The 26088-nt window shown below is 51.0% G+C and overlaps 1 protein-coding gene across 1 annotated transcript in view; it reads right to left on the reverse strand.

Moving 5' to 3' along the window:
- PITPNM3 (PITPNM family member 3) overlaps positions 1–26088 on the reverse strand; it is a 102874-nt gene that overhangs the window by 23054 nt on the left and 53732 nt on the right. Inside the window, exons 5-14 of the mRNA XM_012810954.1 lie at positions 14505–14581; positions 13853–14088; positions 9791–9980; positions 9365–9487; positions 8754–8938; positions 6133–6305; positions 4832–5002; positions 3407–3601; positions 2674–2822; positions 760–876 (exon numbers count right to left, since the gene is read on the reverse strand). Of these exons, the coding sequence (XP_012666408.1) occupies positions 760–876; positions 2674–2822; positions 3407–3601; positions 4832–5002; positions 6133–6305; positions 8754–8938; positions 9365–9487; positions 9791–9980; positions 13853–14088; positions 14505–14581 (1616 nt within the window). The remainder of the gene's footprint in view (positions 1–759; positions 877–2673; positions 2823–3406; positions 3602–4831; positions 5003–6132; positions 6306–8753; positions 8939–9364; positions 9488–9790; positions 9981–13852; positions 14089–14504; positions 14582–26088) is intronic.

Genomic DNA, 26088 nt, shown 5'->3' on the forward strand with positions numbered 1-26088 from the left:
AAAAAAAAAAATCCACTGAATTACAGACTGTAAATGGATGAAGTATATCATGTGTCAATTATATCTCAATAAATATGTTCACTCAAAAAAGTTGATTCGTGAAGGATTGATCACCTTCTGCTCTTTAGGATTACTCTTGAGAGATCCAAGTCTGATCTTCCCACCAGACTGGAGGTGCCCACCATGGCAATGGCTTTGTCTGTACTTCCCTATGCCCCATTCCTTAGCAGAGACTGAGACAGATGAAGCACTGATGATAGTTTGCTGAGTGAATAAATAAATGTATGCATCTCAAACTCCTATTCACTCTTCAATACCCCAAAGAGGAGATTCTTCTTCAGGGAAATCCTGAATGTTCTGCTCTGACAAAAATTCTTACTGTCTTTGCACTAATCTGTGCATCTTTCCATCATGGCAAATGTCATGCTAGGACAGATTCAGTGGCAAGTCAAACTGAGAACCCTGTGACCATGAGCAGGATTCTTTGATTCAAGTTTATGTCTACAGAAACCTGGCTTACAGCAGTTGCTCCAAAACTGGCATCTCCTCACCATCCCTGTGTCCTGGGGAGCCAGGCCATGGAGAACCAACTCACACACCTTCCCTGTTACAGCACCTGGGGCCTCCCTGACTCTGAGGGCACAGAGCTCTGAGGAGCAAAGCCAAGCCCTCATCTACAGTGCAGATGTCCCAGCCTCTAGGGAAGCCCTTCCTCCCCGAGGCTCCATTTCCAAGCACACGACCTCAGCATGCACATACCCGCAGCTTGACCTGGGTCCGCTTACGAAGCCACTTTTCACGGGGGTTCGCGGGGCTCAGTGCCGCAGGATCCAGGCTGGTGCTCTCCTTGATGCCCACACTCTCGTAGCGCATCACCTGAAAACAGCCCAGCAGGCCTCCCTGTCAGGCCTTCTGGGCCCCTCTCCCTCCCTCCCAGGGTATCAGAGTCCCCCCAACCTCCCTCTCTGGGACCCGCAGGAGGCTTGGACCCTACCACCTGTGTCCCTGCCTGCCTATCCTGACACCCTAATGACTCTGTTCCTGGGAGCGGTCTCTGTCCTCCATGCCCAAATCCAGTGGCTACTGCACCTGCACCTGTTCCCTGCTTTTCTTCCTGTTATGACAGGTGGCCCTTACCTAAGGCCAGCTGGAGGCCAGATCCCAGCCCATCCCCCTTCCTAAGGACATTGTTCCAGCTGAGTCGCTAGTTAGGCTTTCTATGCTGAATCATTCTCTTTGCATCCAAACATGCCAGTGCTCTCCCCATCACTAAACAATACTCCCTCTAGGACCCATTGTGCCTCTCTTCCACCCACTCCAGTGGGCTCTCTCCCCGTTGCTCCACTAACGCCATTCTTCCTTAGGCCCCAGTGACTTCCATCCTGCCATCTTGGAGGTCTTCTGTCTACCCTCTCTGGGTTCTCCTCCCACCTCAAGCAATGTCCTCTTCCATCTCTCTCTGTGGCTCCTCCACACCCCTCCCTGACCTTCTCTGTCTATCAGAACCCCCTTGGTGTGGCAGCCATTGCCAGTTTTATTTTTGTTGTTGTTGAGACAGAGTCTTAAGCTGTCACCCTTGGTAGAGTGCTGTGCGTCATAGCTCATAGCAACCTCCATCTCTTGGGCTCAAGCAATCCTCTTGCCTCTGTTTTTCTTTTTTTTTTTTTTCTATTTTTAGGTACAGATGGGGTCTCACTCTTGCTCAGGCTGGTCTTGAACTCCTAAGCTCAAGCAGTCCATCTACCTCAGCCTCCCAGAGTGCTAGGATTATAAGTGTGAGCCAACACACCTGGCCCATTGCCGGTTTTAAATGCCACCTGTACTCTGATGACTCCTACATTTTTATCTCTAGTCCGGACATCTTCCCTAAGCTTCAGACTTACCTTCTCACCTTCCTCCCCAACATCTAACAGGCACCTCCCACTGCACATGTCCTAACACCCAGCCCTGCTCTTCCCAAGTCGCAGGAAATGGCAGCACCATAGTTACTCAGATGGGGCTCCCCTCTTTCCCTCACAGCCCAGACACCCACGGGCATCTCACCACGCCTCAGTGCCTCCACACCAGCATCCTAGTTCCCGATCACCTCTGAGTTGGGTTCCTCCACTTATCTCACCAGGGATCTCATGGTTCCTTTCCTACCCCCCTAAATAACAGCCCCAGAGTTTACTTCTAAGAGCATAAGTCAGTTGGTATTTCTTCCTTGGGCTTCTCACTGAACCTAGTGTAAAACCACACCCTGGCTTTGGCCATTGAGGCTGTCTGAGAACTGACCCCTGCCCACCATCAACTTCCTCCCTGGCCAGGCTCTTCCTCGAGCACTGGCCTTTCTGCTACACCTGCTTTTCTGAAGAGGAGGACATTGAGACCCAGGGAAGAGTAGGAATTTATTACTCCTCCAAGTTGAAATATCAGTACATTCTCCTACATAGTTCCCATTTAATTTCCTAGAAAGTACCATGCCATCAGCCACACAGAAGCCAGTGTACTTTATGAAAGCCATTCTCTGACCAGGTCACCACCCACTTGTTTTACTGCTCCAATGCCTTCTCAGAGCCCTCAAGATAAAGAGCAAAGGCCCAACATGGTCTGCAAGAGATGCTTCCTCTCCAGACAGAGAAGGGTGGCACTGTCCCAAGGTCCCTGCAGGGCCCAGGAAGGCAGCAGCTGTACCTGTCTCAGGACGAAGGCGACCACATCAGTGGACTCCCAGTAGCTGGCATGGAAGAGGTGGGGCAGGGCTACAGTAGGGAAGGCTGTGAGGACATCGGGGCAGTACAGGGCGTAGTCAATCCGCTTGGCACCCCACCACTTGGCCGTGACTGTGGGTCAGAGAGAGTGGTGAGGACGAGTGGCCTGCCAGGGACCTTGACCTATAGGGCAGTGGGGAATATGTCTACTCGCACCTGGGGTATGAGTCTGGGGCCAGAGCATCCCCCTCTGAATGAGCTCTGGGGTGTGTACCACTCTTCCTCTCATCTTATGGTACCCACTAGCCCCTCTCAAAGATCTGTGCTCCAGACTGGTCCCTAGGAATGAGGGTCAGACCCACAGAGACTACAGTCTCACCTCAGGGCCGAAGCTCAGCAGTCAGGGCTGGCCCCATGATCAGAGATCAGAGCCCTGTTCAGGGTCAGAGGTCAGGGCTCTGTCTGAGGTCAGAGCTCAGTCTCAGGCCACTCAGGGGTCAAAGCTCTATTTAAGATTAGAGCTCAGTCAGTGTTGGGCAGCATCAGAGTTCAGGGCTCTTTCTAAGGTCAGAGCTCAGTTAGGGGCCAGGGTGTGGAATTGGACAGAAGCCACTGAGGGCCTAACCCCCTAGAGCCCTGGCAGAGGACCAGCAGCCACCCAGAGGAAGGTCCCTCCCCCTTGCATCCAGGCAGGGCCCCCAAAAGACCTCACTCACTGCGGGAGGCACCCACGGGTGCCAGGCTGTCCGAGGACTCCGAACTCTCACTGTGGGAGCTGCCCTCACTCATCCTCCGTCCTGGGCGCTGGGAGCTCTGGGCTTGAGGGGGTGAGGCAGGAGCATCCAGGAGCGGTGGGCTATACTGGGAGCTGCCCTCCAGGAAGAGAGAGCTGTGGGTGTGCAGGGCATCCGCTGGAAGGGGAGTGCTAAGGTCAGGCTGAGTCATGTGACTGGGCAGGCGGCCAGCCTCAGGGGAGCCAGCCTCAGCCCTCCTCACTCGCCTGCCCAGTAGGCAACTATACCCTCCACTCTTGGGGCCTGAAGGAGCCCCTTTGCCACAGCACATTTCTGATTCACCTCCTCCCAGTTGTGAGGTATATAGGCAGAAGCTGGGGATCCATTCATCACCCCCAACCCCAACAAAGCTGCAGAGGGAGCCACTGGGTGACTGCCCTGAAGCACCAGCTGAGGTCACAGGGTGACACATAGCCATGTCCTTTCTTATCAAATGCCTCCCCTGAGCCACAAAGGATTGTAGCTGCATCTGGAAGGGAATGGAGGCGGCACTTGTGGCTCAAAGGAGTAGGGTGCCAGCCCCATATACCAGAGGTGGCGGGTTCAAACCTGGCCCCAGCCAAAAAAACTGGAAGGGAATGGAGACTCCAGCCTTGAAGCTAGGGTGGCCTCTAGGGGAAGGGGATTCCCCAAATAAAGAGACATATTTTAGGGGGAAAGATTTTAGAGCCTCTCCTGCCTATAGAAGCTCTTGAGGAGCAAGGCTTTGGGAATAAAGTCTCCAGTGAGATAGGGTTGAGAGCAGATGGTTGCTAATCCTGAGCTGCATGCTCCCAGCAGGCTTAGGCCAAACTTCCTCAAGCAGGGTATGGAGCCATGACTGTGGTTTCCGTGGCCCTGCTGGTCTGTCATAGGCCTCCCCTGGGTAACACCCCAGTCCAAGCCCACCTCACTCTACTTGACCTAGAGGCCATGGGCATTTCACCAACTCACCTGCCCTTGCTACTGCTGTTTCCCTCCAAGCCCCCAGCTCTTCTCCATCTGTCCAAATTCACCTCCCCAGTCCAGGCTCTGGGGAAAGCCTACCTCTTCCATGAAGCCCACCAGGATCGCACACTCACATCCTGCCCCTCCAGAGTCCAGGCTGGGCACTCAGAAACAGTGCTTAGCACAAATCTTGGACTTGCCATCAAGCCTGACACTTCAAGTGTCACACTGGACTGGGCCTCAGGAGCTTGGCCAGAGCCTTTTAGGGGGAAGATGCACACAGGGGGGCCACCCTGAACACAGAGGAGTCAGCTATCTTCCGTCTGCCAGAGACTGTACTCAGATGAGTGACCCCATTGCTGACAGCTTGGAGAGGCTGGACCAGAGAGGGCAGAGCTGGGGTGCCACCAGAGAACCTACCAAGGAGGAGGGACTGTCCATCACCCAGTGGGAACCTCTGGTAGCGGGGCACACTGACAGGAGGTACCAGGTGGAACTTGGGTTCCAGCAGCGGCTCAAGCCTCGAGGCAGAGGGGTCTGCGCAGTGGAAGAAGCTGTAGACCTGGCTGCAAGCAGGACGCACCTGGAAACCTGGGGCAAGTGAGGAGGGGACACATGGGGAGGCCCCTTTTTAGTATCCACTCTCTTGGCCCTAAAAGGGTCCCTGGAGTGTAGTTTTGAGCTGCCTATTCCTCTGCTCAAGAACATCACATGGCTCCCAGCTATCAATAGGTACAAAACCGCTAAGTTCAGATTGGCATTCAAGGCCTTGCAATCTGCTCCACCTGGAAGTGCAGGGCCCCTGCACTGCAGCCAAGTGAACACCCTCCATTCCTCAACCAGGCTTGCTGCTTCCCCTTCTCTGATCCTTTACACTAGCTGTGCCCTCCTCTTCATAGGCCTCTTTCCACTATTTCTACCGGTCAAACTCCTTCCAATTCTTCCAGCTCAGTTGCTACCTGATCTATGAAGCTGACCCCTGTGCCTTCAGTCAAGACAGCTGCCCCATCCCCAGGCCCTCACAGTACCATGTCTCCCTTGGATCCTAGGCCTGGAGCTATCCAGAGCTCCAGGTTTGCCTGAGCTGGAGGAACACTTCTCTCACTGACCAGCAGGTGTCTCCACTGAGGCCTGACTGTTCCTCCAGGTCAGGAGACTGGACCGTCTAGTCCCAGGGAGCCGTAGGGTCCCTCAGCCACACTGAGGACAACTATGGAGTTATGTCCCTTCTCCCTCACTTCAGCCACAGCCCTCTCTTCATCTGTTCCACATTGCAGGTTGCTGCTAAACTTTGGTGGGAAGGATCCATCTTTTGATATATAAGGTGCCCTCTGCCTCTGACAGTCTGGACCCTTATCCTCAAAGTCACAAGCCCCCTCCCCTGATGCCACTGGTGCACATTTTAGAGGAAAAGGAAAAGATATCCAAGGTTGCAGGTCTTGCATCAGCAAAGACACTGAGTGGGCTTGGTGGGTCAATGCAGGGCTTGGTGAGACCAACCTATAGTAGGACAGGAGAAGGAGCAAGTAGGAGGTAAATCGGCCAGGGGAATGTGACAGGGACAGTGAAATTCATCAGAAGTGGCCTCCCCTTTGCCCCATCTGGGGGAACTGCTCCCCTCTCCATCCTCTCTTCTACCTATTTCAACTCCATGACCCTCTCTGCCCCGAGCCCTAGTCCCAGCCCCCCACATTTTGAGACCCTGATATCTCCATACCCACCATCCAGCCCAGGCAGCACGGTCCTCCGCATGGCCAGGACCAGCCCCAGAGGGGAGCCAAAGAGGAAGAAGTCAGACACTTCAAAGTCAAAGCGTCCCAGGCTGACCTCGGGGAGCTGGGGCGCCCCAGCCGCAGGGAGCTCGCCCTCGTCCTGTAGCACGCTGGAGTGGATGCTGAGATGAGAGGAAGACACCAGACAGGGCGGGTTAGCAAAGGACAGAAAAGGTGGGAGTGTTCACACAGCAGCGTGGCCTGAGTCTGAGCATGGCGTGCCCAGCCTTCCATCTCCAGGACGGCACTCAGAGCAGACGCCACCTGCCAGACACCAGCAACGTGAGGTGGCAACCATCTCAGCACTGGCCACCAAGGCCCGGCTGACTTTGGCTAGAGCAAGAGTCAGCAAACTACTTCTGCAAAGGGCTGGGTAATAAAAATTTCAGACTTTGTATAAGTTGTATGGTCTCCGTTGCATCTACTTCACTCTGTCGTTGTCAAGTGAAAGCAGCACAGACGATAATTAAATACAGGACGTGTGGCTGTGAGCTCATAAAACTTTACTTACAAAAACAAGCTGAACACCCGAGGGCCCCCCAAGCATCCTACACTCTGGCAAGCCTGCATTGTTGTGCTGATTTTGTGATGGCCATGCTGGGAATTCCTGTGCTGCCTACCGGAGAAGTCCAGACTGGCCAACACAGAGACCAGCTGGATAATGTCAGTTTTGCCAGAATTAGGGCTTTCATTGTAACTGGTGTTCCAAGCAGCCCGTAGACATGCATGAAAACAGCTCGGTCTCCCCCACCCATTCCCCAGCCAGCAGATGAAATAGTTTTTAAAAAGAAAAACAGAAATACACAGAATCCTAAGCATTGCCATCCCAGGTCCACTGGCCTGAGGAAAGTGCAAGTTTTGTTCAGCGGGAGACTCAATGCAGGCGCTGAGGGGCAGGAGGAAATCTGGAGACCACCCTGACTTTCCAGCCAGGGACAGTGTAAGCTGAAAATATCAGTGGGATCTTACGGTACATCAGTCGTGTGGATGCAACTGCAATTAAAATACTCAAGGTGGAGGTAAAAAATTTTAGAAATAACAATTGAAATAGTGTGGGCAAATGCCCAGCCTCCGGAGTGGGAGAGTCTGCAAAGCCAGTCCTCACGCCCTCCTTCCTCTCGCAGTGTGAGCATCTCCCAGAGAGGATGATGACTCTGGTGTTTAACAATACATATTTCATGTACAGCGTGGTCCCTAAACACACGCCAACTACTTAATTGCCAAAGAAACTGCCATCTGTCTCTATACCAGAGGGAAAAGCTGGCTGTGTCGGACCAGCTACTGAAAACTTCCAACTTCTTTCCATTCTCCAAATGTGGGGCTTTCCTAGAGGATTTTTCAAGGATGAACCAGAAATGTTGAAATTTTCCACCTTGCAACCCTTGCTTGAATGTAGCTGCTTTTCTAAAGGATAATCTGTAAGAAGGATTTTAAATATTCAGAAATTTAAATAGGCAGAGGCTTTGACCTCGTAACTCCTCCTCCAGGAATCCAGCTGAATGAAATAACTCTAATATATACATTAATGTTTATCCATGAAGATGTTCACTACAGTTCTATTTATAATGGTGAAGAATTGGAAAAGGCCAAGGTGTCCATTTACTGGGATTAAGTAAACTGTTACCCATCCACTCAGTAAAATATTGTATTACCATTAAGGGTATTTACCAAGGATTTTTTAATTATATAAGACAAGATCACAATAGAAATGTGTGTTTTTTTTTAAGTAAAACTATATGAAAAGCATGTAAAAAAAAATACAGAAAGAATATACTCTCAATGTTAACAGTGGTTCCCCCTAGGTGATGAGATGACACATTTTCCAAATGTTATAATGACCTCATGATACTTACAGCTTGGATAAGAAAGAAGGAGAGAGGAAGGGAGAAGAATTGAGGAGAAAAGGAAGAAGAAAGAGACAGTTATTCCAATGTGGGTTTATGTCAAATAGTCACTTGTATCCTGAATTAACGTGCAGACAATTCATTTAGCCCATGTTGATTCAAACATGTCTTTTCTGGAAAGTCAGAGGGTGAACAGTTCCATACAGGGGCCTGCCTGGACTACAAATAAATGTGTGTTTTGTCAGAAAGCACTGAACCAGGATAAGGAGCCCAGAAGGTGGATCTTAGCTCTTCTGTAACTGGCTGTGTAACTTCCAGAAGGTTCCTGACCTACATGGTCCTGTTTCCCCATCTAAGATGATAAGAACATGAAGCTGAGGTACCTCACAAAACATGCTTGCAAATGTTATCTCACTAGAATCTTAAAACCATCCCATGAAGCAGGCTAGGCAGTGTCACACTTTTGTACAAGATGAAACCAAGACTCTTAGGCATGAAATCAATTGTCCTCAGTCTCTCTGCATGTCAGGGTGAGGTAGGGAGAAGGAGCAGTTTCTGGGGGCTCAGTGCGGGCCTGATGGCCAGTGGTCCCAGCACTTCAATCCTTGTCTATGGGCCCCCATGGAAAGGCTTGGGTCACAGCCCTTCCTGATGACTTTGAGCCATGGTTCTCTGTCTCCTTGATTATTTGATGGAAGGAAAGCAGGAGACAGGGAAGGGTGTTACCTTGAAAGGAAGGCATGATGCTGGGTGATGGCCTCACAGTCATAGGTGGAAGAGTCGCTCTGTTTCCGCGGCAGTGGTCTCTTGGGCTCCTCATCCTCCAACCCGCTGGAGATGTCAATGTTGCTTTTGCTGAGACGCTTGCTGCTGGCCAGATCACAATCTTCCTCCACCACAATCGGGGTGTCCTTCGGGACCAAGCAGAAGACAGGAGAACACTATTGTCACAGGAGACTCTGGGGCCCTGCCTCCTCCCCCAGGAACAAATCAACCCATTCCTTCTAGGATGTGACAGCCTCTGCTTCTTCCAAAAGGCATGTAGAAGCCACAACATAGTACTGGTAGGATTTCAGCCCCAGGCCATCTCCTACATCCGCAGGGATTGGCAATCCAACAGAGACAGCTGTCTAGGAAGCCAAATCCAAATTAGCCCTCTCTGGGCCTCAGTTTGCTCTCCTGGGATATCAATTCTCTTGCTGCTCTTGCAGGATTATGATACAATCCTCTGTAATAACCTGGATGGCACGGTGCTGATGTGAAGGACAGCACTACCTCCCTAGGGACCCCCGCCCCTCTGGGATGTGCTCTCCCCCATCCCACCACCTTGGCCGCACCTGGTTGCTGCTGATGCTCCCCTTCCGGCTGCCGCTGCCAGGGCTGTCCCCCAAGGGCCCTGCACTGTAGCAGATGGCATCGAAGGCCAGGAGGCCGCCCACGCAGTCCCCAATGAGACACACCTGGAAAGGCACAGCTGGACTGCAGGCTCACCCACCACAGATGCCCAGACACCCTGCCCCATGCCCAGCCTGACTAGGAGGCCCCTAGAGAGCCTGGTAGGGAGGTAGTGCTCCTGGGGCCAGGCTCACTCTCAGAACTCAGACTGCTGACTTCAGCTCTTCCCTCTGTAAAATGAGGGCAAACCCAACACTCTCAAAAGTCAGCTTGCTTTGCTGTCAGATACTTTGATTCTAGAGCAGTCTGGTCTTGATCCTTCTCCCAGGTGGGGCTAGGATAGAAGATGGGAGGGCAGGCTGTCCTACCTGCCCACTGAAGCCAATCCCATCGGAGGACTTAAGGAACTCTGTGTAGACCTGGTTGGTGCGCTCGATGACGGTGGCCACAGCATCCTGGTACTGCGGGGAGGAGATGGCCAACAAGGGCAGGGCGGCCAGAGGGACATGGTCCTGGCTGTTGCTCAGGCAGCCCTCATCGTGGCTGTAGGGGTTCAGGCTGCAGACAGGGAGGCCCAAGGTAAGCTCAGCAGGATCAGACAGGTGGGTGGGTATGGGGCTGAGGACCAGACAGAAGACAGAATGTGGGCCAGGAGCTGGGCCCTCCACTCCTGAGACTCTTCAGGAGGACCCAGGCAGGAACCAGGTAAGACAAAGCACAGGCAGGGGTGGCAAGGGAAGGGACCAGGGGCCCCAGGCTCTGCTGACCTCCTATGTGTCCACCCCCTCCCTGTATGGGCCCGAAGGCTCCTGCAACTGTTATGCTCTCTGGCCTGTTCCTGTACGGCCCCCAAGGATACCCCGATTAAAGCAGTCAGCTGGGAGCCAGCTATTGTGGATCAGGGTGGGGACATATCATGATGGCAGACTTCCTAGAGGAGGTAAGGCTTGAACTAGGCCTCAGGAAAGCTTTGGAGAAGCTGAGAAAGGAGGAGAGAGGGCATGCCAGCCAAGGGGAAGGGGTTTTGGCCACAGCTTGGAGGAGGACACCTACTGAATGCACGGTGTTATGTCCACTGTGTAGTGGGGGAGAAGATCCAGAACTTTCATCAGCTTTGCAGAAAGTTCTGTGACCCCACAGAGGGCTAAGGGAGCCTGTCCAAGAGCACACCCAAGACCAATGGACTGTCCAGACTTGGCATTGGGCCCCCTCACCTCTCTACCTCCCCTCTTATAAGTTCCTCCCTCTCTGGCCAACTCAGGGCCACCTGAGGCCAGCCTTCTGGCAGTGTACCCCTGGCCTAGCCCCCATCTATCTTGCCTCTGACCCAGAGGCAACATTGGGCCTGGCTGGTCAAGAGGGACCACAGAAGAGGACCAAGAACTCTCCACCCACTCTGCCCAGACCCTGCCCTTCCCCTGCAGTCCAAGCTTGTGCTGACTGAGAGCGCAGTGCAGATCCCACTAGGGACTCAACAGAATCTGGGGCAGGTGACAGGGTTCACACACCCTCAGCAGGTGGCAGAGTCCTCATGGTGTACAAGGCCAGTCCCACCAGCCATTCCTCATCTCCAAAGAACACAAATTAGAGGAAACAGGCCTTGATTGCTGCCGGAGAGATTTTAATTAGCTGAAAAAGAGCTCCCTCCCAATAGTGATTACGGGGGGTGGGGGGGGGTGATTAATGGCCCTGGCAAGAAGCTGCCTGGAGGAGAGGTAAGCTCCCTCCTGCTGTCCCCTCAAATGGCCCAGCCATCCATCTTCCTGGTGATAGGGGTGACCCAGCTCTGGAGGTCAGATGTCTGGGGAGGATGTGGGGGGAGACCTGAGATGGATTAACAACTAGCACAATTAAGTCCCAGACTGTTAGAGTATGAAGGGACCGAGCCATGAGCCACATCATCAGCATAGCAGTTCCCAAATGCCACTGCAGAGCAGGAAACAGCAGGCCTGTTGTTAAAGATGCAGATTCCAGGGCCCGCCCCTCCTGAATCAGCCCCTCCAGGGGTGAGGCCTGGACATGTTGTGGTTTAATAAGAATCACGCCAGGGATTTGGGTGATTAGCCAAATTGGGGAACTACTGCCCTAATCTCCTTCCTTCCTCCCAAGTCTGAGATCTGCCCTGCCAGTGTCTGTAGAACACAGATAAATCAGGCTCTGCTTCCCATGGAGAGGAGGAAAAGTGAAGGGGGAAGGGAAGGGCTTGGCCATGCTTGTTCCTTACCAGCTAGAAGTGTCCAGGCACAGAGCCCCTCCTTAGGTCCCCTTCCTAAGGTAGGGAGCTCCCCACATAGCCAGCTCCAGCTCCCTGCTGGAGGCCTCTTCCCACCCTCCCCAGACCCGGGCGTGGGGGCTCTACCTGGGACAGTCTCTGCGGGAGCTTACCTCTCTACAGCCCCTGGCACAGTCCTGTGAGCAGGGAAGTACAGGACAGAGGCACCAGCAGCATCCCTCTCTTTCCTAACTATAGAAGCTTCCCAGCTTCCAACAGCCAATCACAGCAATTTGCCAAATGCTGGGCAGGACTGGGGCTCTGTAGGCACTTAGGTCCTCTTTGGCACATATGATTAATGAGAGCCTGAGGTGGCCACCCAAGCCCAGGCCCCAACTTCAGCTAGGGCAACAGGGCAGGCAGCTGGGGAGCAAGGGAGCCCTTAGGAACAGTGGGTGGGATCCGTGATGGTTCAATTTGTCTCCCACAGGTGCCAGGGCCCAAACGAGGCAAGGCCTTGCCAGCGTTGGCGGTAGGCAGGTTGCCAGGGCTCAGTCAGCCCTCTGTGCACACCATCCTTTCCCCCTTGCTCCTTCCCAGCCAGGTTCCCTGCTGGGAATTGAAAGTCTCCCTTCCCAGCCCACTCTCCACCCACCACCCTGAGAATGATGACTGGGAGTCACAGCTAGCATTCCTGAGTTCTTTCTGGGTGTGGAAGACTGTGCTAAGGGCTTCATGTACACTAGCATGTAAAATCCTCATGCCCTAGGAGCTTATTTCTACAGTTACTCCCATTTTACAGATGAGAAAACTGAGATAGGAAGAGATTCAATGACTTCCCCCAGGTCACACAGCCAGGACCCACGTCTAGCCAACCTGAGAGTTCATACACTGAACCATGGAGTCTTCTCTGGCCCTCTCTCAGAGAGCCTGCAGTGCCCTGTGGCTTCTCCATGACCACACTGTGACATTAGGACACATAGGGAGAGAGAGATTTTTGTCCATGATTACTGGCTCATAACGCCATAGAAAATAAGGTCTCTCTCTTTCTTGCCTTTCTCTTGCCCCCCTTTCACTTGCTTGTTTTTCCCCCCAAGCCTAATTTTTCCTGTCTTTCTGTCTTGGAGCTAGACATAAAGAAATTCTCTGACCTACCTTGTCTGATTGTGGGTCATAAGACCCCCATATCAGACCCCCATGCCCTAGAGGAAAGGATGATCCCTAGAGAGGCCAAGAAGCATCTAAAAACAGGCCTTACTGGGCTTCCTACTCAGCCTATTCATATCAGATCACACCCTTCCTGTGCAAGCACACTTCTGCACACTTGTCAGTCATACCTGTGAGACTTTCCTTAAGTCTCCATACAAGGCCCTGGAGGACAGGGTTCAGGGACCTTCCAGATAGCTGAATATATGGAGGTCCCTGTAAGGTGGCATACCCAGGGAAGTCAGGGACACTTGCACCCCTTCCCCTCTACCTTGCCCTATGCATCTCGTCATCTCTATCCTTTGTATGATACACCAGTAAACATAACGAAATGTTTCCCTGAGTCCTGTGAGCTGTTCTAGCAAATTAACAGAACCCAAGGAGGAGGTTGTGGGATCTCTGATTTATAGCTGGTCAGTTGGAAGCACCAGCATCAGAAATGGGGGCAGTGTTGTGGGACTGAGTCCTTAATTGAGGGGTCTGATGCCATCTCCAGGTATGCAGTGATTAAACCGGGGGACACCCTGCAGGCATCTGCTGCTCATTGGTGGAAGAAACCCCTACCCCTTTGGTCACATAGGTCTTCTTTGTTGGTTTTGTGGCATGAGAGCAGAGGAAAACATACTTCATTCCCCTCCACCACACACACACACAGATCCCTACGGGGCTCTAATTACATGACCAAGCCTGACTTCTGCTCCATTGTTTGGGCCACCCTGGGGGAAACTGCTTAACTTCCCAGAGCCTCAGTTTCCTTATCTGGGCCAGTTGGATCAGACCCATTGAGCATAGGAAGTGGGCTCCCCACTTCATGGGCTCCCCAGCACCACCCAGCCCTGTGCAGAGGACTTTTCCCAACCACTATGATGCTTGTGTCCCATTGGGTCTGACATCCCAGAGAAGCTCTGGCAGGTTCCCCCTGCCCAGGAAGTAACCACAAGGCAGAGCTGGTCCCTCTACTTAGTGGCCCCCAACAGCCCCAACTAGTCCAAACAAGCAGAAATGGACTCACTGAGAGACGAGTGAGAAAGCTTCAGAGCAGATGGCAGGACAGGGGACAAACTTGATGAGGATGTGGCCCAGAGCAGCAGGGAAGTGGGCTCGTGTGACCTTCTCCAGCACAGAGCTGAAGGTGTGGATGTCGGCGGCCTTGCAGGACGGGTCCCCTGAGCCCGTGTCCAGGATGCTCCCCCCGTGCAGCACCAGCAGGAGGACATGCGTCTTGCAGGAGCGCTGTGGGCAGCCTTCCTGAGAGGGATATCAGCCAGGATAGAGAGGGAGAGACAGCAGGGAGGAGAGGGAGGCACACAGGACACACACATGCACACAGAGACTAAGGCCGGGGAAGAAGGGACTGAGCCCAGCCTGCCTCACAGCTCCAAGGAATTCTACAGCCCTAACCCCCCACCATCTATGTGACAAAACCTTTGGTGCATGCAAAATGGGGACACCATCTCTAAAGAGGGCAAGATCCTTGATGTATGTGAGGACAGGAAAGGTCCCAAGAGATCTTTCTTATTCATATGGGATCCCAAAGCCCAGAGACACACAGCAAGTCAAATGAAGAGCTGGAAGAAAACTAGGCATCTGTCTGCCATCCTAAGGCTCTTTCTACATTCCTGACCATGGAGGCGGGCCCAGGCACACCCAGAAACCTGGCCCACCTCGCTGTCTTCATGGATCTCGATGCTTCCCTGGGCTGGGAATCGCTGTCTCCTCAGGGAAACCCGGTACAACTCTCCTGTAGGGGGAAAAGAGGGAGGACTCAGCATCTCCAGGCTCCCACTACAGCGACTGAAGGTGGGGCATGGGTCCCAGGAGGGAGCCCTGGGCTTCTAGGTGAGTTAGAATTAGTCTGGAGCTAGGGAGAGCCACTCTGTCCAGCCCCCTGCCTCTGAAACCAACACAACATGAAACCCTCTATCCTCCTAAGGAAAAGAAGAACAGCAGAGTGTGGCCACCACTGAGGCTGTCCCTAGACAAGGAGGGGCATCCTAGGAAGGAAATGTCCTGCTTTTCTTCACCAGTAACAGCAGCTGCAGCAGGAGCGCTGTCTGATGACTTCCACTTCCAGTGATGGACAGTAATTTGGGCCAAGCCTCCCTCGGAGAGCTAGAAGACCTGTCATAGTGATTAATTTGATGTGTTTAATTTGCCTGGGGTAAAGGATACCCAACTTGCTGGTAAAACATTATTTCTGGGTGAATCTGTGAGGTGTTTCCAGAAGAGGTTGAATCTGTCATCTGAGTAAAGAGGATCTGCCCTCCTCAGTGTAGGTGGGCAAGATGTTGGGGCTTGAACAGAACAAAAAGGAGGCAGGAAGGAGAATTCGCTCTTTCTTTTTAAGGTCAGACATCTATCACCCCCTGCCCTCACATATCAGCATTCTTGGTTCTCAGGCCTTGGGGCCTGAACTGGAATCACTGCACCAGGTTTCCTGGGCCTCCTGCTGCCAGACAGCAGACTAAGGGATTCCTCAGCCTCCATAATTGTGGGAGCCAGTGCCCCACAATAAATCTCTTTTTATATATCTATATATAGCCTATTGGTTCTGTTTCTCTAGAGAACACTAACACAGCTGGATAAATATATATATTTATTTAAATATCTGGTTGAAGCTTTCAGAGAGGTAGGAAGGCCTTGAATTATGGGACCAGCATTTGGAGCGACACTTGGCATCACCCACGAGCTTTAGGATGAAGCTGGCTGCTGCTCCTCTCAGCTGCCTGGGCTGAACATCTTCTCCTCCAGGAAATTAGGCTCCCAAATCTCCTTGAGCACTCATTGGTCTAGGAAGGTCAGCAGTCCATAGCCATGGACTGACTCTGGCCTACCACCTGTTTTTGTTAATAAAGTTTTATTGGAACACAGCCAGGCTCATTCCTTACATACTGTCTGTGGGTGCTTTTGTGCCACAGCAGCAGAGTAGCTGCAACAGAGACCTTAGAGCCCACAAACCTAAAAATATTCAGCATCTAGCCCTTTACAAAAAAGTTTGCCAATCCTGATCTAATACTTACACTACTATATATCATGACATTGAACTCAAAGACATGCAACAGCCGCCCTGTGCTGCCCAAACAATGCTTGCCATCTTGAGGAATCCTCAACTTCCCTCCTACCTTTTCCATGAGATGGATAACCATTTTTTTTCTTTTTTTTTTTTTTTGAAAAATCCAAAAGTATTTTATTTTATTAAGTCATTTGTACATAGATCATGAATACATTTATGCCATTATGAGATTCAATGTGTTGATTATTTGTACAAATTGGAGTGCTTACATCCTACTAATCAACATAGCCTGCACTTCATTTAAGCATATTGCAAGTACAAGTTGGATCTACTGGGTGTAGAACACAAATGTCTGTAATTGGGTAAATAAGGTGGATACCATTTTCTGTGTGTAGCCAGAACCCACAGCTAGGCTGAGCCACCGTTGACCTTCAGTGAGGAGGAAGTCACTTATCTCTTCAAGTCGTAGTGCATTCTAGATGAGGACAGAACTTTCCTACGTCACACACTGGCCTGACCCACCATAGCCTGCTGCTCCCCACTCAGTCACATCTGGGGAGGGTTCTTCTGGGGATTTTCTGGGCAACCTCAGCCAATACCACCCCACAGGAGGGCATATCTACAAAGAATTCCAAATAAGCAGCTTTCTCAGCAGGAAAGTACATTTCTGAAATATTCTGTCCTTGCAGACACAACCCTGGTCGAAGGGTAACTGCCTTATGAGCCCTGAGATGCTGCCCACACAGACAGGAAATTGTTTCCTAAATGGTGGAGGAGTCAGCTTTCAGGAAGAAAAGGAAAACCTTGTCCTGAGGTCTGACTCTCCCTGACACCAATAATGCTCCTTCCTGTGGTTTAGGCGTCTTGCCCTGGGTCTAGCCAGAGGGGACCTGGGCCCTGCTCTCAGGGCAGGAGGATAATCCCAGAGGACAGTAACGTGTCAGTTGGGTTAAGTACTTAAGTCCCAGGCACTGTGTGTTTTACCTCTATCATCCCGTCCCCACAATTACTCTCTGGGTTTGGATGATTATGCTTTGGGCCCCACTTTCCAGATGAGCAAACTCAGGCTCTAACAACCTACATCAATTGCCCCAGGGACCTTAAAAAATTAAAATCCAGGTCTGCCCCTACCAGACCTCTTTCCACCACTTGAATTAGTGCCAGGTGGGAAAGTGAATGTCTGAGAGGGAGGCCGAGTGTGGCTTCCCAAGACAAGCATCCATACTTCTAATGGTGCATGCAGCCTAGTGCATGGCTCTGGGATAGGTTGGCCAGAGGAACCAGGAGCATGGGCAGAGCTGAGGTTGTCAGTGTGGAGCCTGGGAGGCCCCTCATCCCGAGGGCTGTGAGGGGTGTGGTTAAAGCCATGGACTTTGGAACCAGAATGCCTCAGTTCAAATCTTGGCTCTTAGAAGCTGTGTGACCTGTGCCTTGGTTTCCTCATCCAGAACATGGGGATAATAATGGCAACTACCTCATAGAGTGATGAAGAGGGTAAATGAGTCCATATATCTATAAAGGGCTTAGAATAGGGTATGAGTTCCTATACAGGAAGGGCTTAGAATAGGGCGTGGAACATTCAGGAAGTGTTATACTATGTCCGTGTTAGCTGCCATTGTTATTGTTATTACCAGGGTACGTTGGGGAACAGAGCCAGGGCCACAGCTGAAAAAATGGGGCTGATGGGGACATTGCCACCTCCACACTTGCCTGCCCTGCCGCCAAATCCCTCCCAAGCCTTGGCATGCTCCCCGGCCTCGCTGGGCTGGGTGCCTGCTTGCAGTGTGATTACAGGATTAAATGCTGTGATTGCCACAAATTACCATGGCAAGGCTATAAATAAGTTGCAGGGAAGACATGAGGGTCCTGCTGTCTCCTAGGCACCATTCCCTCTGTTAGGTGGGGACTGGATCCCGGCACCATCACTGATTCCACAGACTTAGGAGCACCCACATCCTTGGTCTACCTGGAGTCAGCTCCCTAGGGGCACATGTGAAGTTCTGGGCATCAAACTGATGGACACGTGCTGCACCTCAGTCACAAATGACGCTAAGGCAGTTCCTGGCTCAGTGGGTGGGGAAGCTACAGGCCAGAGGCTGGATAGGCTTGTCCTCAACAACCCTCACTTCTAGCAAGAGGGAAGAGTCTCGCCTCCTACACTGTTTGAGGACAGAGCCTCGCTTCCTTTCAATGCACAAAAGCCAGAAACGCTTTGCTGTGGGAAGTTGAAAAAGGGAGACCTAGCCTGGCAGATCTAGAGTCTGCCCTTTTGAGAGTTGACTGGCAGGGCCAGAGTTACCCCCATAGGAAGGCACATCTCCAGTTTTAGCAGAGGCCTCTGTGGATGAGCAGAAAGGCAGCCTGAAGCTGCCTTGCCCACAGCCCTCTGCTCTGCTGAGGCCTGGGCATTCCTAGCACAATAATTGAGGCCACTGGCTCTGATCCACCCACAGGACACAACTCTTTCACTCCTCTTTGCCTTTTCTCATGCTGAGCCCTTTGCATGGTAAGCTCTTCCTCTCTTTGCAGACCAGCAAACTCTTACTTGTCCTGCAAAACCCTGCTCAACTGCTGCTTCCTCTCAAACACTTTCTCAGATCCACGTAGGCAAAGACGGTTATCCCACAGCACGCTGAGTTGGGCCTGGCTTACTGCTGTAAGGTGATTTGTCTGTTTCCTCACCAGACTTTGGGCTCCTTGAGAGCAGGATTTATCAGCTTTCCAGGCCTAGCATTGCATTTCTGTGAAACCATTTTGGAAGTGAAGATCCCAGGAGGCATGCACCCTGTGAGACATTTCCATGCAGTTAAACCCCCAGGAGAAATCAGGGTCGGGGAAGTATCATCCACCCAGAAGCATATTTCTTGAAAGCACCCAGGGGAACTAGTATATGGGAACCTCTAGGAATCCTAGAACAGCCTGGCCTGGGCTTTATAATTCCACCTCTAGAGGCTTGCCCAGAGCCTCTGGTGATAAGAGCTGCTGGCAGGGGGTCCTAAGTGGTGGTAAGCCACCTACCAGGAACCCCAGGACCTCACCATCAGGCTGCCCATTTCTTCCCACTTCCTGTTAATTTCTGTTTGCATGGTCCTATTCAGGCTGGGTCCCTGCCATGCCCAAATTTGGGGCTGGTGAACCCACAGCTGTTTTTGTGACAATGTTTTTTGCAGATTTTGAGGCAAGCCAGCTACCACAGTGCCTGCTCCCAGCACCCTGCCCACCCCAGCACTGGGACTATGGCCCACCCAGCTCACCAGGGCTCCTCCTGCCTGCTAAAGAATGGAGCCTATTTTTTGCTTAATCACAGCCTTGGAAAGGCACAAATTGTGATCATCCCTTCTAATTACCAATGCACCACACTGCTCTTGATATAAAAGCCAAGGTCGTCACCCACACACTTGGCGCCATAAGCAAAGCATCACCCCAGTTTGGCTAGAGAGTCCAGCTGTCTCCATCTCTCTTACCACCAGCTGCTGAGGTCCACGATGGGTAGATTCTTGCAGGGAGAGGGGCCTGGCTAAAGTTGAAAACTCAATATTTTGCTCCATCCTTAACAGTCACTCCTAATCTCCCTGAATCACCCCTCAGGTCAACAGAGCAGAGCTGGGTCCAGCTCCAGACCATTTGTCATGTCCTAAGAAGTATCTGCAAAAGTATCTAATCTTGGCTCAGCGTCTGTGGCTCAAGTGGCTAAGGCGCCAGCCACATACACCTAAGGTGGTGGGTTCAAATCCAGCCTGGGCCCACCAAACAACACTGATGGCTGCAACCAAAAAATAGCCAGGCATTGTGGCAGGTGCCTGTGGTCCCAGCTACTTGGGAGGCTGAGGCAGGGGACTCGCTTGAGCCCAGGAGTTGGAGGTTGCTGTGAGCTGTGATGCCAGGGCACTCTACCCAGGGAGCCAGCTTGAAGCTCTGTCTCAAAAAAAAAAAAAAAGTATCTAATCCTCTGGGAACTCACGTAAGCACACGTATGGACAGAAACATAAACATATTCTGCATAAACAGCTCTGCTGTTCTGTTCTGACATGGGATTCAGGAGATATACCTGGAAGGTATCTAAGAAGAATTTGAGCCTTGTTCAGTGATATGTGTGGGGCTCAGACTACAGCCCCAAACCCCCAGGTAACCCTCATGACACACTTATACAGGAGGAGACAAGCCATGGGAAGAGTCCTAGGATGAGACACAGACTCACTGTAGTCAGAGGATAATGATAGAACCCTCTCCACACCCTCGGAAAATGAAAGGGTTTGCCTACATTTCCTCAGAAGAGTTAGTCCAGGCACAAGTGCCCTCTGTGAGTGCTCGCCTCCCCCACCTAGCAGATTTAGGCCCTAGGACCCTAAAGACACAATCGTGGAGTCACTGTGAGGGGCCATGGAAAAAGGAAAAAGAACTAAAACTAAAGGTGGCAAATGTCACCTGTATTTTCACAGTGGTCAATTCCTAACTAGGGAGCTTGGTATTAATTTCCAGGCAAGTTCCAATACAAATTAATAAACAAATGTTTTCAGGGCCCTCAGAAAAGGTAGCAGTGGCCCCTAGCGCTCTGCTAGATTTGCTTGGCACGTACCTTGCCAACCCCACCCCATTGCACATGGAGTAGAACTCAAGGGAACGTCAAGGGTTAGGGCACCTGGGGAGAGGGAGACACATAGGCAGAATGGCAAACCTTTTCGGGAACCCTTAGCTTTCACTACAGCAGCTCAAGGAATGTGGGCTCATGAATGGGGGCCTACCCTGACCCTTAGGTGGCCACACAGAAGGTGTAGTTCACATATTTCTGGCTGGTCCAAAGCCAGAAATGGGGACCAATACCCAATAGCATGAATCAGGGCAAACAGTGCACCCTCTTGTGAAGGTTTTAAAACAGGGAATGAAATCTTCCTCAGGAGCCCAATTTGCAAAAATAAAAGTGGACCAGCTCTGGCTAAAGCAAGCTGGGGGGCCCGGAACCCCAATTCTTTATTCCAGCCAACCTCTGACCCTAGGCAGTCCCTGAGCCACTGACTTTGTCCACCAGCCAGATTCGAGGCTACCCCTCTCTGCAGGCCCCCACACCCTAGCTCTGTGAAAATACAATCTAGTCTAGGGGGTGGGGGGACGCTTGGGACCTTTTATTAGAAGGAAACATACTGAAGTGTTTACAGTTATTTTCCCTGGGTGCTGGGATCACGGTTTTTTGTGTGTGTGTATGTTTTAATTTTTACTTTTCTCTATTTTCTAATTTTTCTCTAGTGAGCCCATATTTCTTTGAATTAAAAACTTTTAGTACATCTATTGGCTAGGCAATACAAACAAGTGTCATGATTGCAAAAAGAACATTTTAAAGGCAGCCGCAATCCCCTTCTTTAGTATATGCAAATGCTACCAAAAAAAGCAAAAATGTCCTGCCCTCTGGGAGCTGACAGGCTAATGAAGGAATATAAAAGGAAAACAAATGCTTCTAGAAGGAAAGAATAGCTGTGAAACATGATGAGTGAATTAAGACTCAGCATTTGGGTTAAAAACTAACTTGACATCACTTGCTGATTCTCACCTTATTGGTTATTGTCCAGACTTATGTCAGGGCTGAAAACACCAAGATGAACTTCAGGGATCTCTCCACCCTCTATGAACACATGACCAAGACCAGGTCACATTACCATAACCAGGTCACATGACAAAGACCTATGTTATGGGAGTAAGCCTAGTCATGTGACCAAAAGCTCAACCAGCCTGAGTCAGGGTAATGGGACTGCCAAAACTACTTCTCAACCTCTGAGGTCACACAAACCACAGATCACAGTTCAAATTGAGGAGGGGTCATCCCTGTCCTGCCCTTGAAGCTCAGGCTCCTTTGAGAGCACATTTAGGGCAGGAAAGGTGTAGAAAGTGGCCCAGAGTTCAAGGGGCCCGGCCTGTAGCACAGCAGGCTTGAGGGGATATGGCAGCTATCCAAAAATCCATGCTGAGCCAGGTTTGGGTCAAGAGTGCAAAGGGTAAAACCAGCATGAATAGGGCCAGATGTGGCTTCTGGAGAGTCCTTGCAAGTTTTAGCATAACTTAGGGAATATTTACAACAGTTCAAGAGTGACCTGTGCTGGCCTAGAGACAGGGTGTGCTCCTTCACTGAGCTTATGTAAGCAAGTTATGTAAGTGGCCACTTAGCAGGGATGCTGGGGAGGGAATTTTCACCCAGGGTTGGGGGTGGATCTGGAGGCTGAGGTCCTTCCTGTGAGTCCTTAACCCTTTAAAAGTCAGAATCCAATCTCATCTGGCCTCGAGGCCAAAGTTGTGTGTTGAAACTTTCTATGGGCCAGTAAGGTTTCCACAGGACACCCCCAAGACAGCACAAGTTGGTTCTGAGTAACAACTGCCCTGCAGGCAACCCAGCACAGATCAGGAGTGTCACCACCTTGAATCAGGCCCAGAGAAGTTCCCAAATACACAACCCCAAGAAAACCTTGCTGGTGCGTAGCACAGTGATGCTGGAGGGACTTGACATCCCAGCCCTGGCATCTCTTGCAGTCTCCCCTGTAATAAACACAACCCTCCTAAGATTTATCTTGAGTTTCTAGTCCTAATCTAGTGTCTCAGACAATCTTCACATTCCTCCTATGAGGTCAGGGGTGCTTGTCCCATTTAACAGATAAGAAAACTGAGAATTGCATGTGAAAACCCCACACTGTACCCCAGAAGTGCATTAATGTACATAGTTACCACTCAATAAAAAAAAATAAAATCAGGCTCAGTGCCTGTGGCTCAAGCGGCTAAGGCGCCAGCCACATACAACTAAGGTGGCAGGTTCAAATCCCCAGTCCAGGCCCGCCAAACAACAATGACGGCTGCAACCAAAAAAAAAATGGCCAGGCGCTGTGGGCCAGGCGCCTGTCGTCCCAGCTACTTCGGAGGCTGAGGCAGGAGACTCGCTTGAGCCCAGGAGTTGGAGGTTGCTGTGAGCTGTGATGCCATGGCACTCTACCCAGGGGGACAGCTTGAGGCTCTTTCTCAAAAAAATAAATAAATAAATAAATAAAATAAAAATAAAAAAAAAAAAAGAAAACTGAGAATTAGAAAAGTTAAGTGATTTTTCTCAGGATGTAAGTGAAGGGGTGAAGATTTGAACACAAGTCATCAGTCCGGGGGCTCTTCCATCCTTCTGAAGGAAGGGAATAAGAAAGGGATGGTCTCTTTGCTCTTTCTAATGCCTTCACCAGCCCAGCCCTGCCCCCTCAGAGTGACCCCCTGGCAGAGAGAAAAACATTCAGAAAGAGACTGTTCTACTCCCTAAGGATCCCCTGTCAAGTCTGCCCTGGCCCTGCCTAGAAGTTGGCACACACACAAAGGAATGCCACAGTGTACTCCACCCCACACACTCCTGCACAGTGATCCCTGCAAAGTGGGTGTAGCTTCCAACAAACAGGCTGGGAACGGCTCTTACACATATGAAAATGTGCTCAACCTTAGAGTCTTAAACTAGAAGAAGCCTCATGGAAATTATCCTACAACACTTTCTTTTTACCTCTCTGATTGGCAATAATTTTTCTTTCTTTCTTCCTTTTTTCTTTTCTTTTCTCTTTTCTTTTTCTTTTTTTCTTTTTTTGCTTGTTTAATTCAGAGTCCAGCTCTGTCACCTGGGCTAGAGTGCAGTCGCATCGTCACAGCTCCCCGCTGTCTCAAACTCTTGGGCTCCAGCAATCCTCCAAAGAGTGCTAACATCACAACTGTGAGACACCATGCCCCATAATTACTTGGCAATTATCAACACCAGTGTGGGCCAGAGTGTGGGAAAGCAGGCCCTCTTCATTCATTGTGGTGAGAGTGAAGACCAGGACAACCCCTGCAGAAGGCGATCTGGCAATGTCATCCAAAATACAAAACGCCCTTGACCTAGCAATTTCAAGTCTATGTGCAATGATAACCTTTGCCACACTGTTTCTAACAGCAAATACAGGAAGCAATCTAGGTATCTACCGATAGGGCACAAGTTAAATAAATTATGCCACCATGAAAGGGGACATACCCATTGCAAAGAATGACTCTCCTGTAAATGTACTGAGCTAAAAAGATAATCAGAATACAGTATCAGCATCTGAGCAAAGCAAGGTGCACGATGGAAGGCACTATGTGCTCGCATCTGTGTGGGGTATGCTATATATATTATATACAAATGAGCATTTATGGATATGTTCACGTAAGGAGAGAATAGCTCTGAAATGGAATATAAGAAACTAGTCATAATCTTTGCTTGCGAGGAGGACTTGAGTGCGCTGGAGGACAGGAGGAGGCATTTTATACCATGTACATGTGCTACCTACTCAAAAGACAAATTAAAAATAAGCATTTTTTTAAAACACACGCAAGGGGGTGACTTTTTTTTTTGAGATGCTAATTTGTATTTTCTCCCTGCTCTGGTTTCTTTGCCTCTGGGAAGGTTTGTGGCACAGATTTTTGGCTTTTGTTCCAAAAGCTCTTTTTTGCACAGGAGGAAAGGATTTGAAGAGACAGAGATCCCCTCAGGCTAAAAAGAGATCCCCCTCACACTGGCCCTGGCTGAGGAGTGGAGAGAGACCTCTTGGGTGGCCTGGCAACTGCAGGGGATAAAGAACAGCCGGGGAAGGCCTGGCCATCCATCCCATTCCCCAGAGAGCCTGGGCCCTCAGCCAGGAGCTACAGAGAAGGACAAAAGGGACCACCAGGCTGGGTTCCAGGGTACCAGACAGATAGCTCCCTGCACATGTGTGCACAGACACACACACACATTATCCCCCTAGAAGACTGTTATGGAAGACACGTGGGGGCTTTGGGACAATGGCAAGAGAATGAGGAAAGAAGCCCCAGGAATCACAGAGGGAGAATCTGTCACCAGCACAGCTGGGAGTATACGCAGAGTCAAAATCAAGTTGGAAAAAGAAAGGAAGATTCTTCCACGTGGAAGTCACGTGACTATGCTATGGGCTCTCCATTGGCCCCCAGACCCACACTCTCTGAGGCTCCCTGTGGTGGGCTTGGCCAGCAGAAGGCACCTGCAGGAGGACAGGGAGCAGGAGGCACCCACTGTGCAGGGTAGGGGGGTGGGGGGCGTCCCCATAGGGGGTTTCTCTGCTGGAAGCCCTAGCTGATGCTGATGGGGAGCTCTGTCTGCAGCTACCTGGAGGGGTGGGAAGGGACTCAGGATACAGCCCTTGCACTTTCTTTGTCTCCTTAAAGTCTCATTCACCTGTGAATCAAATCCCTCTACTAAGCATCCGCCCACCAGGCTGTTTTCACGAGCTTCCGTTTCCTGCTGGAAGGGATTGAATCACAGATTCAGTCCAAATGCTCTACGAAAATCTCACCACCTCCTCCCCATCAGACCGAGCCCCCACCTTCTGCCTCCTCTCCCTCTCTGAACTCAATCTCATGGGCCTTTTTGACAGTTTTCAAACATGTCATTTTCCCCTCTCACCACAGAACCCCTGCACATCCTGCCTCCTGTGCCCAGGTGTTTCCTACAGAACTTCAGTATTCCTTCCTCCCTGGGGCCCCCTACCCTTACTGCCATCACCCCTGAAGGACCACGAACCTTTCTTTCCTGGGACTAACACTCATATTTCTTTTTTTTTTTTTTTTGACACAGAGCCTCAAGCTGTCCCCCTGGGTAGAGTGCCGTGGCATTACAGCTCACAGCAACCTCCAACTCCTGGGCTCAAGCGAGTCTCCTGCCTCCGCCTCCCAAGTAGCTGGGACCACAGGTGCCCGCCACAACACCCGGCCATTTTTTGGTTGCAGCCATCATTGTTGTTTGGCGGGTCCAGGCTGGGGATTCGAACCCGCCACCTTAGGTGTACGTGGCTGGCGCCTTAGCCGGTTGAGCTATAGGCGCCGAGCCAACACTCATATTTCTAATTTTATGGCTATCTGGTTATTGTTTTTCCTCCTCCACCTCCCAGACTATAAGATCCTTAAGAGCTGGGGCTGAGTTTGGCTTTGTTCCATTTTACCCCCATAGACTATCTTGGTGCTGGCATATAAAGGTGCTTATTAAATATTTGCTAAACAAACAGGTGAATGAACTAATGATGTGTTCCTATTTTGCACCCCTGTAAGTGTCAGAAGCTGCACATGTCCCCTGCAAAGTACAGATGCTGCATAGATGGAGTTGCTAAGTGTGCAGACACCTTCATTCTCATGTAAATGAATGCACCCTTGCACTGGCATGCATGCTAACACACATACACAAATGCCAGGGCACGCGTGCACGCGCGCGC

This window comes from Otolemur garnettii, unplaced genomic scaffold (assembly GCF_000181295.1).
Source record: "Otolemur garnettii isolate 467f Iridium unplaced genomic scaffold, OtoGar3 scaffold00145, whole genome shotgun sequence".
Taxonomy (NCBI): domain Eukaryota; kingdom Metazoa; phylum Chordata; class Mammalia; order Primates; family Galagidae; genus Otolemur; species Otolemur garnettii.